This window comes from Ascaphus truei, chromosome 19 (genome assembly GCF_040206685.1).
Source record: "Ascaphus truei isolate aAscTru1 chromosome 19, aAscTru1.hap1, whole genome shotgun sequence".
Classification (NCBI taxonomy): Eukaryota; Metazoa; Chordata; class Amphibia; order Anura; family Ascaphidae; genus Ascaphus; species Ascaphus truei.
In genome coordinates, this window is record NC_134501.1 from 2805767 (window position 1) to 2817395 (window position 11629).

The 11629-nt window shown below is 50.3% G+C and overlaps 1 protein-coding gene across 1 annotated transcript; it reads left to right on the top strand.

Annotated features, from left to right (window-relative positions):
- The first annotated feature begins 629 nt into the window (after positions 1 to 629).
- On the top strand, positions 630 to 11306 carry PLEKHF1 (pleckstrin homology and FYVE domain containing 1). The gene is given in 3 exon segments (XM_075576299.1): positions 630 to 920; positions 9080 to 9229; positions 9232 to 11306. Coding segments are annotated over 2 exon segments (807 nt in total). The 5' UTR covers positions 630 to 920; positions 9080 to 9093; the 3' UTR covers positions 9903 to 11306.
- The last annotated feature ends 323 nt before the right edge of the window (positions 11307 to 11629 follow it).

Here is an 11629-nt window from a genome sequence, read left to right on the forward strand (position 1 = left end):
CCCCCTCCCCCCTCCTCCCCCCCTCCCCCCTCCTCCCCCCCTCCCCCCCCACCCCCCCCTCCCCCCCTCCTCCCCCCCTCCTCCCCCCCTCTTCCCCCCCCTCCCCCCCCTCCTCCCCCTCTCCCCCCCTCCCCCCTCCTCCCCTCCCCCCCCTCCTCCTCCTCCTCCCCCCCTCCCCCCCCTCCCCCCTCCCCCCCCTCCTCCTCCTCCTCCCCCCCTCCCCCCCCCTCCCCCCTCCCCTCTCCCCCTCCCCTCTCCCCCTCCCCCCTCCCCTCTCCTCCCCCCCTCCCCCCATTCCCCCTCCTCCCCCTCCTCCCCCCCTCCCCCCTCCTCCCCCCCTCCCCCCCTCCCCCCTCCTCCCCCCCTCCCCCCTCCTCCCCCCCTCCCCCTCCCCCCTCCTCCCCCCCTCCCCCCTCCTCCCCCCCTCCCCCTCCTCCTCCCCCCTCCTCCCCCCCTCCCCTCCTCCTCCCTCTCCCCTCCTCTCCCCTCCTCTCCCCTCCTCTCCCTCTCCCCCCTCCTCCCCCTCTCCCCCCTCTCCCCCCTCCTCCCCCTCTCTCCCTCTCTCTCTCCTCCCCTTCTCCCTCTCCTCCCTCCTCCCTCTCTCCCTCCTCCTCCTGCTGTTGCACATTCCTCAGGTCAGAGTTCTGCACATTCCCAGTCCGGGCAGAGGCTGCACAGCTGGGACAGGGCAGTGCCTGTGCACGGTGGGGATTGCCTGTGCACGGTGGGATTGCCTGTGCACGGTGGGGATTGCCTGTGCACGGTGGGCAGTGCCTGTGCACGGTGGGCAGTGCCTGTGCACGGTGGGGATTGCCTGTGCACGGTGGGGATTGCCTGTGCAAGGTGGGCAGTGCAGCTGTGTGATAAGCGTGTTCCTATCCCGGGGACAGAGAAGATCGGAGTTAGTGAGAGAGCATCAGGTAAGTGCAGCCACAGGAGCAGTTCTGTAATACACAGGGAAACCTGCTTAGTGTGTCCTGTGTTTACTCCTAGTCCTAATCCAGCACAAGGCTGATCTAGTTTTCCTAATGTAACAATATGAGTTGTGGTGTAACAATGTCTGGGGAGAGATATCTGCTGCAAACAGCACTGACAATGTCTGGGGAGAGATATCTGCTGCAAACAGCACTGACAATATCTGGGGATAGATATCTGCTGCAAACAGCACTGACAATACCTTGCAATGTTGAAGTGCTGTGCACAGAATTCTGGTGTGTGTGTGTGTGTGTGTGTGTGTGTGTGTGTGTGTGTGTGTGTGTGTGTGTGTGTGTGTGTGTGTGTGTGTGTGTGTGTGTGTGTGTGTGTGTGTGTGTGTGTGTGTGTGTGTGTGTGTGTGTGTGTGTGTGTGTGTGTGTGTGTGTGTGTGTGTGTACTAAGGATCAACTCCACCAGATCTGCTAAATGGGTAATGCCGCTCTCGTTCAGTATAATATAGCTAAGAAATGTATTTTATTTTTTTAATGGAGTGGTAACTATAAAAAAGGAAAAATATACAAGAGCAAGCAACATCCAAAACAAATAACGTGAAGTGCTCACATCTAAGACAGGGGACCCCCAGCACACACACACACACCATAATGCAAGTATCAAGAGATACTGCACACTGAAAGTATATCAAATTCATTTATATATATTGAAAATGAAATACAAATGATTTAATGTTATAATACAGAAAAATGGACAGTAACCTCCTACCAAAGGCAACGAGGAAAAGGTGTGACATTTCAGGGCACCAACCCCTTCATTAGGTGTAGCCTAATGGTCCAGTTTCTGGCGTGTCTTTAGGTAGAACCGTCGTCTTTTCCCAATGTAGAACTGTATATTCTTGTATTATAATATAAAATAGTTTGTATTTGATGCATTTCATTTTCAATATATATTTATCTGGTATACTTTGTTACTTTGTGCAGTGTCTTTCTTGATACTTACATTATACTTTACACGTGGGGGTACATTACTTTAAATACCAAACCAGCGTCGAATGTTTTTTCCCCATGGGTGTATATGTGCCGAGGAGGGCATTGAGAAAATATTTTAACCTCCTTCATTATTAAGATGAGTTCGGTAAAGGCTAAAAGCATATTATTTGGTTGTCATCTGACCAGCACTACACCCCAAGTCCAGTATAATGCTGTATTCCTGTAAGACCCGCACCACTGGCTGGAGAAACCATCAGGGTTGAGTGCTCACCTTGTATCCCCCAGTGAACAGGCTGCACTAGGCCCTGTTCCCTTCTGGCATCTCCTTCCCATTTACTCCTTCCCTTGGTCCTGTGTGTCCTCTGCACTCCCCAAGTAACACCCACTCTTACATTTCCATGGAGAATTTCAAATGTTCCAACGGTGGGTTGGGAAAGAGCCAAGGGGAAGCCTGTAATCTTCATTATTGCCACGGACTGCATGTCGGCTTTGTAGTTTCCTGGTGCTTTTTGCTCCTGCAAACACATGTTGAGCGACATCTTTCCATGTTCGCTGTACTTTGAGCCTTTGTGCTGTGCAAGGTATTTAATGTGTGCTATGAAACCGCTGCCAGCTTCACGTTGCGTAACCTGCCTCACACGGATGGGACCCAAAAGGTTGAAAAGCTGTCTGTGAGTAGGGTTACTGCTCTGCACTTCTGTAACCCAGGCCTTGCTGAAATGCTGTGAAATGCGGCAGGCATAAGCTTATAGGGGCCCATGTTATAATGGATAAGTAAAGAGTGGCACACTGTGCTCACTTGCATCATTACCCAGAATCCCTGGCTGCTGTGGAACGCTGTATGCTAAGATGTAATGGAGGGGAGGGAGCGGTGTTATGTACATGTGAATGTGCTCACACGTGGTATTTTTATTTGCTATACAACTGGAACAGAGAAACGTCCCTTTTGTCAACCAAATAGTTGGATGTCTCTGCTTTGAACACACACAAGTCACTGAAGCCAGACACTCCCTGCTTTGTGACATCCTCTGACCTGCATCGGGAGTAGGCTGTGGTTTCCTGATCAGGCAGCTTTGCTACAGTGTAATTATACATTTTGTAACCGCCTGTTGAGGTTGCCAGCTCACTAAATGTACTGTGTAAAATGCTTGGTCTTTGATATATATTTAAAAAAAACAACCAAAAAAAACCTTTAACAATTTTCAGTATTCACATCCCTGCATTTTATTGCTTGGTACATTGCTGCTAAACATTGTGTGTGTGTGTGTGTGTGTGTGTTGTGTGTGTGTGTGTGTGTGTGTGTGTGTGTGTGTGTGTGTGTGTGTGTGTTGAATTCTTCAGCATGCTATAGCTATCCTTAAAATAATGTTCCTGTATGATTTTGGTTTGCATAATCTGGATGCGTTCCAGAGGCTGGAAATGGCAAACCGCCCAAAATTCGTTTTGCGACATTTACAGGAACAGGTACAATTGGGGTCACGGGCACATGACTAAACTAAACATACATAAATTGAATCCTTTTATTTTTTATTTTAAGACCAAAAAAGAACTGGCTAATTTTCGATCTTGCGATCATTTCTTTCATCTCTAGTAACCACCTGACACCGTTCCTACGTATAACAATAAGAGAGGTGCAGGGTATTTGCCCAATTAAATAAGGCGACCCTCTAATTTTTAGAAGCAACTGGAAAGAAAACAGTCCCCCCCCTCTATCTCCCCCACTTCCTTGTCTTCCCCCCCTCCTCCCCCCCCCCCCCACTCTCTCTCCGTGGCCAGATTATGAGGAGTGTACTTTTTAATTTAACTTTATTTAAAAAATAATAATAAAAAGCATTGAATTTACAATTGGGCAAAAGCGCTATTCTGTGTTTCGTGCAGGACTTGCCCTGTGGGCGGTTACTCGGAGAGGCAGATATTTATGTAACTATATTGAATTGCAGCCCGTTAAACCTTTCCACTAAGGGTTACAGTTACTGAAGAGATAAGATGGTTAAACATTGCAAACATGTTGCTTTGCTTATTATACAATCCCAGTTGGCGTTCTGCATGGGGCCTCCTGATGTTTCCGAACGGACTGACTCATTCTTAGCATTGTTCTGCAGAACAATGAATTGGCTGCTCCCTGTGTGAGAATCGCCATGGGCCTGGGTTCCTGACTGGCTGCTCCCTGCGTGAGAATCGCCACGGGCCTGGGTTCCCTGACTGGCTGCTCCTGTGTGAGAATCGCCACGGGCCTGGGTTCCTGACTGGCTGCTCCCTGTGTGAGAATCGCCATGGGCCTGGGTTCCTGACTGGCTGCTCCCTGTGTGAGAATCGCCATGGGCCTGGGTTCCTGACTGGCTGCTCCCTGTGTGAGGATCGCCATGGGCCTGGGTTCCTGACTGGCTGCTCCCTGTGTGAGAATCGCCACGGGCCTGGGTTCTGACTGGCAGCTCCCTGTGTGAGAATCGCCATGGGCCTGGGTTCCTGACTGGCTGCTCCCTGTGTGAGGATCGCCATGGGCCTGGGTTCCTGACTGGCTGCTCCCTGTGTGAGAATCGCCACGGGCCTGGGTTCTGACTGGCAGCTCCCTGTGTCAGAATCGCCATGGGCCTGGGTTCCTGACTGGCTGCTCCCTGTGTGAGAATCGCCATGGGCCTGGGTTCCTGACTGGCAGCTCCCTGTGTGAGGATCGCCATGGGCCTGGGTTCCTGACTGGCAGCTCCCTGTGTGAGAATCGCCATGGGCCTGGGTTCCTGACTGGCAGCTCCCTGTGTGAGAATCGCCATGGGCCTGGGTTCCTGACTGGCTGCTCCCTGTGTGAGAATCGCCATGGGCCTGGGTTCCTGACTGGCTGCTCTTTGTGTGAGGATCGCCATGGGCCTGGGTTCCTGACTGGCTGCTCCCTGTGTGAGAATCGCCATGGGCCTGGTTCCTGACTGGCTGCTCCCTGTTTGAGGATCGCCATGGGCCTGGGTTCCTGACTGGCTGCTCCCTGTGTGAGAATCGCCATGGGCCTGGGTTCTGACTGGCAGCTCCCTGTGTGAGAATCGCCATGGGCCTGGGTTCCTGACTGGCTGCTCCCTGTGTGAGGATCGCCATGGGCCTGGGTTCCTGGACTGGCTGCTCCCTGTGTGAGAATCGCCACGGGCCTGGGTTCTGACTGGCAGCTCCCTGTGTCAGAATCGCCATGGGCCTGGGTTCCTGACTGGCAGCTCCCTGTGTGAGAATCGCCATGGGCCTGGGTTCCTGACTGGCAGCTCCCTATGTGAGAATCGCCATGGGCCTGGGTTCCTGACTGGCAGCTCCCTGTGTGAGAATCGCCATGGGCCTGGGTTCCTGACTGGCTGCTCCCTGTGTGAGGATCGCCATGGGCCTGGGTTCCTGACTGGCTGCTCTTTGTGTGAGGATCGCCATGGGCCTGGGTTCCTGACTGGCAGCTCCCTGTGTGAGAATCGCCATGGGCCTGGGTTCCTGACTGGCAGCTCCCTGTGTGAGAATCGCCATGGGCCTGGGTTCCTGACTGGCTGCTCCTTGTGTGAGGATCGCCATGGGCCTGGGTTCTGACTGGCAGCTCCCTGTGTGAGAATCGCCATGGGCCTGGGTTCCTGACTGGCAGCTCCCTGTGTGAGGATCGCCATGGGCCTGGGTTCCTGACTGGCAGCTCCCTGTGTAAGAATCGCCATGGGCCTGGGTTCCTGACTGGCAGCTCCCTGTGTGAGGATCGCCATGGGCCTGGGTTCCTGACTGGCAGCTCCCTGTGTGAGAATCGCCATGGGCCTGGGTTCCTGACTGGCTGCTCCCTGTGTGAGGATCGCCATGGGCCTGGGTTCCTGACTGGCTGCTCCGTGTGTGAGAATCGCCATGGGCCTGGGTTCCTGACTGGCAGCTCCCTGTGTGAGGATCGCCATGGGCCTGGGTTCCTGACTGGCTGCTCCCTGTGTGAGAATCGCCATGGGCCTGGGTTCTGACTGGCAGCTCCCTGTGTGAGAATCGCCATGGGCCTGGGTCCTGACTGGCAGCTCCCTATGTGAGAATCGCCATGGGCCTGGGTTCCTGACTGGCTGCTCCCTGTGTGAGAATCGCCATGGGCCTGGGTTCCTGACTGGCTGCTCCTTGTGTGAGGATCGCCATGGGCCTGGGTTCCTGACTGGCAGCTCCTGTGTGAAGGATCGCCATGGGCCTGGGTTCCTGACTGGCAGCTCCCTGTGTGAGAATCGCCATGGGCCTGGGTTCCTGACTGGCTGCTCCTTGTGTGAGGATCGCCATGGGCCTGGGTTCCTGACTGGCAGCTCCCTGTGTGAGAATCGCCATGGGCCTGGGTTCCTGACTGGCAGCTCCCTATGTGAGAATCGCCATGGGCCTGGGTTCCTGACTGGCTGCTCCCTGTGTGAGAATCGCCATGGGCCTGGGTTCCTGACTGGCTGCTCCTTGTGTGAGGATCGCCATGGGCCTGGGTTCCTGACTGGCAGCTCCCTGTGTGAGAATCGCCATGGGCCTGGGTTCCTGACTGGCAGCTCCCTGTGTGAGAATCGCCATGGGCCTGGGTTCTGACTGGCTGCTCCCTGTGTGAGAATCGCCATGGGCCTGCGTTCCCTGACTGGCTGCTCCCTGTGTGAGGATCGCCATGGGCTTGGGTTCCTGACTGGCTGCTCGTGTGTGAGAATCGCCATGGGCCTGGGTTCCTGACTTGCAGCTCCCTGTGTGAGAATCGCCATGGGCCTGGGTTCCTGACTGGCAGCTCCATGTGTGAGGATCGCCATGGGCCTGGGTTCCTGACTGGTTTCTCCCTGTGTGAGGATCACCATGGGCCTGGGTTCCTGACTGGCTGCTCCCTGTGTGAGGATCGCCATGGGCCTGGGTTCCTGACTGGCTGCTCCCTGTGTGAGAATCGCCATGGGCCTGGTTCCTGACTGGCTGCTCCCTGTGTGAGGATCGCCATGGGCCTGGGTTCCTGACTGGCTGCTCCCTGTGTGAGAATCGCCATGGGCCTGGGTTCCTGACTGTACAGTAGGAGTCCCAGAGGAGCCGAATGCACAGGGCAGTGAAGCCTCAGTCTGGGTGCGAGTCGAGGCCGGAGGAGGCTAGTCAGAAGTTGCTGCTTCTGTAGTTTTGCCGAACTTGAAGTTTACCTAAACCAGGGTGGCCAACTCCAGTCCTCAAGTGCCACCCACAGGTCAGGTTTTCGGATATCCCTGCTTCAGCACAGGTAGCTGTGTTTGACTGAGCCACTCATTGAGCCACTTGTGCTGAAGCAGGGATATCCTGAAAACCTGACCTGTTGGTGGCACTTGAGGACTGGCGTTGGCAACCCCCTGGCCTAAACAAACCTTAATAATCATTGCTGCTGGATCATATATTTGTGTTTGAGGAAGATGCACCAGTCCAGCCGTGGGAAGCCATTTGCCCGCCACGGGTGCCGATGCAGGAAAGTCCACGGCTGCTGCAAGACGCCAATGAAGCAGAACGGTCTGTCACGCCTTGCACTAGGCAAGGCTTCTGGGGCACAACTTCGGGACGCAGATCAGTGATTGCCGGCTATGCACCCGAAAACATACCACAGCAGCTGTGGCAACATACAGGTAACAAATTCCTCAATGCAGGTTTCTTCTAGGACAGAGGTACAGAGTACATCTCTACTCACACGTTCATGATGCAATTCTTCCTTTATTGTAACGGCCAAAAACCGAGGAGGAACACTTTGCAGGTCCCACATGGACCTTTCATCAGGACCTGAAACATTGTTTCTCCTCTGCTCTTGGCTGTAACAAGGAATAATTGCATCGTGAACGTGTGCGTGGAGATGTACTCCGTACCTCTGTCCTAGGGGAGACCTGCACATTGAGGAATGTATTTGTCTGTGTTGTGTTGGCTGCACACGCGGGATACTCCTCGCCTGAAACAGTTTCCCCGCACTTTGGATCTGTGACGGGTAACAAAACATATGTGCAAAAAATGAACACCTAAATGAATGGTATAGAATTAATGGCGAACCAAGCAGAGTTTCCTTGAAAAAAAATTATAATATATAAATCAGAACAAGATGAGGACATTTTCCAAAAGTCTGTAAAACGAGGGGAGAAAAATACACCAAATCACATGTGCTGTGTGTAAGTACCGGAACATACATAAAACATATACCATCAAAGTAAACCATAAATCATACAACAATTTACAAATGCTGACGGATACAAAATCAGACACAACATTCTGGGCCTAAGCTCTTTGTCAAGAGTCAGACTAGTACAGTACTGGGGTTTAGCCGCTGTAGCAATAAACATTATACCTCTGTATTTGAGCACATTTGTTTTCATTAAAGGGGACATGACCTTAGTTACCAGGATTTGAGAGAAATCTGTCTATCTGCCAGTTTTGAGCTTTGCAAATTTGGAATGCAAGTATGTACCAGAATAAGTATCCTAATGTTACACGTGGCTAAATGGGATTATAAACTGACGATCACTGCTACTGCAGGCAAGCTTCATTCAGAAAAATACCCATTACTGGATAGGAAACGTCCATATCAAAAACAACTGATTAAAAGTTACCCAAAGAATTGTGTATTCAGCTTATGTCATTTGAATTTCCCAAGTTCTGTGCCTTTTGGGATTGTGAGCTAAAGCCAATACTAATATTTATTTGGAGCCCTGCTTTCCCCAGACTGCGGCTTGGCCCTCTGCCTGGGTTTTTAGTAAAAAAGTAAACGCCGAAACAGTTCAGAGACGTGGGACCGTTTCCTTAGTTCTGGAATTATATTTTTATATAGTCATTATCTACAGAAAATATTCACTGTATATGTATGTGTACTTCTTTTATCATGTAGATGATCTGCATTTAAGGTTTATTATTTTTATTTAATTAAAAATCAGTGCCACTTGTCAAGTCCGATTTTAAGGTCAGAGAAAATGGGAACTACCTTTGAATAGATCTATTACCTTTCAGGGGTCTTAAAAATGGTTTTCTGCTTTATCAACTGGCCTATGGGAGACTGTGCTGACAGTGTACAATAGTTGTTTCCAAGTGATCACCATGGTTTTGACACCAATTTCATGGAAGAAGCTCTACAAAGCGATTCCAGGTTAAATCTAAGGGGGTGGTTAAGTGCCACTGTTTTGTAACGTATATTACTCTTTGGCAAGATACAGCTAATCCACACCTAATGTTTGTTTTTGTTTTTTCAGACGGTCGCTAAAACATGGTGGACCATCTGGCAAACACAGAAATCAATACACAACGAGTCGCTGCTGTTGAAAGCTGCTTTGGTGCATCAGGCCAACCTTTATCTGTCCCAGGAAGAGTTCTTATTGGGGAAGGGATATTGACAAAAGAATGCCGAAAAAGCCCAAGCCCAGGATTTTCTTTCTCTTCGATGACATCCTGGTCTACGGAAGCATCGTGATCAATAAGCGCAAATACAATTCTCAACACATAATCCCCCTCGAGGATGTCACCATAGAGACGCTTCCAGACAGCCTGGACATGAGAAACCGGTGGATGCTAAAAACGGCAAAGAAGTCATTCGTGGTTTCTGCTGCCTCTTTCACGGAAAGGAAAGAGTGGATTGGTCACATCAAGGAATGCGTACAGCGGCTTCTGGAGAAGACGGGCAGACGACCCTCAACAGAGCATGCTGCTCCCTGGATACCTGACAAAGCCACTGATATCTGCATGCGCTGCACACAAACTAAGTTCTCAACACTAACACGGAGACATCACTGTCGCAAGTGCGGCTTTGTCGTGTGTCACGACTGCTCGAAAAATAGGTTCTTGATGCCAGCGCTGTCCCTAAAGCCGCTGAGAGTCTGCGGCCTGTGCCACAAGAAGCTGACGGCAGAGAAAATTGCAGAGGAAGAAGATGAAAAAAGGCGAGAAGCGCTATTCCATTGTGCAATCCCGGAATATGACCCGTCCAGTGACAGTGACAGTGAGGAGAATGACAAGACCGATCAGTGGCCTTCAAATGAAGATTTCTATTCCTCATCATGGTCGGCTTTTCACAGCTGATTTTGTTTGCTGTGTATTTTCTTAAAAAGAAAAAAAAAACATTCTCTTAAAGAAAATAAAATGAACACAATTGAAAGTCAGAAAAGGAAATTGTTCTTGTGATAAAGAAGCCCGAAATTAAAATATCCTGGAAAAATCTCCAATTAATTTTCAGATGAACTTTTAAGTTAACGAACATGCAAATTGTGCCTTCCGTAAATACTCGTTTCATTTAACATCCGTTCTGAGGAATTTGATACAAAAACCGTTAAGGTACCATATATTTTATAAACCAAAGTTTAATGAGAGATTTTGTTATGTCATACGAAATCTGACATCGCTGGGAACATTATATACATACTGTATGTTTGCCCCATACCTACAGCTGGGAGATTTCCTCTGCCGATACAATGTGACATTGTGCTTTGGGGATATGAACGCTAATAATTCTTATTTGGAAATTTGTATATTTCTAATATAACTAGGCTCAAAGCTAATACACTAGTGAGTATTTATTTTATTGATATTTTCCATTGAAAGTAGTATGCTGCAATAATGATTAATGCTAAGTACTGTTTTGTGCATATATGACCCCTACCCAATCAATTTCCGTTTGCTCAGTGCAGAGTGTGCAATAACTCGGGGGTTGTCAGACTTTGGTAATGGTCCTTAGAGACGGTTACAATTCATATCACTGTGTGCACATTTGCATGTCATTTTCCCAGAATCTGACATTTTCTGGGGGGTTCATGGCGCTTACAGAAGCCCCGCACGTTCCCCCATAACATTTAAATAAAATGCCGGGGAGCACCTGAGACCGCTGTATGTCTCTTACCTTCTCTACGGCGGCTTCTGGCGATGTGGGGTGAAATGATGTCGGGGGATAGGGGGGAAAGGGGTTGGGGGAGAGCAAGCAAAAAGTTTGCGCTCCCCTGCTCTAGATAAATCCGTAACGCGGGGGTTCTCAACGCCAGTCCTCCAGCACTCCCCCCCCCCCCCCCAGCCTCGCAATAGGTCAGGTCCTAAGGATATCTGAGCTTCAGCACCTGTGCTGAAGCAGGGAACCACTGATTGAGCCACCTGTGCTAAAGCAGGGATATTCTGAAAACTGGTGTGGGGGAATGGGGTCTCGAGTACTTGAATTGAGAACCCCCTCCCCCCCCCCCCCCCCCCCCCCAGTAACGTATTATTTCCGGAGATGTATTATTGTAATTATCTCTCCTACATTGTAAGCTTCTTGGGGTAGGAACCTCCTCCCCCCACTGTGTGTGTCTCGCACATATATGTACTCTTTGTCATCCCATGTCCTCCCTCCCGCGTTGCACTGCGCTACGGAATATGCTGGCACTGTACAAATAACATATATTTGTTTTGCTATAAAGTTATTGAGTCTGCAATTAAACAACAACTTTGTATTCATTTTTACTTTGGGTTCTTATTATTGTGTGAGAGAAAATGGGCATACTGATGTTTCATTTACTTTTGTGCTTCACTGGCAAAGTGCTAATAATTACCTGTTATTCTGCACTAGTAACTGCCTCGTGCATTTTCTTTCTGTGACGACGTGTGTGTATTCCTACACATTCCTACTCTGTATTTACTGCACACACAGAGTGCGGGGGTGTGTGTGTGTGTATTCCTACACATTCCTACTCTGTATTTACTGCACACACAGTGCGGGTGTGTGTGTGTGTATTCCTACACATTCCTACTCTGTATTTACTGCACACACAGTGCGGGGGTGTGTG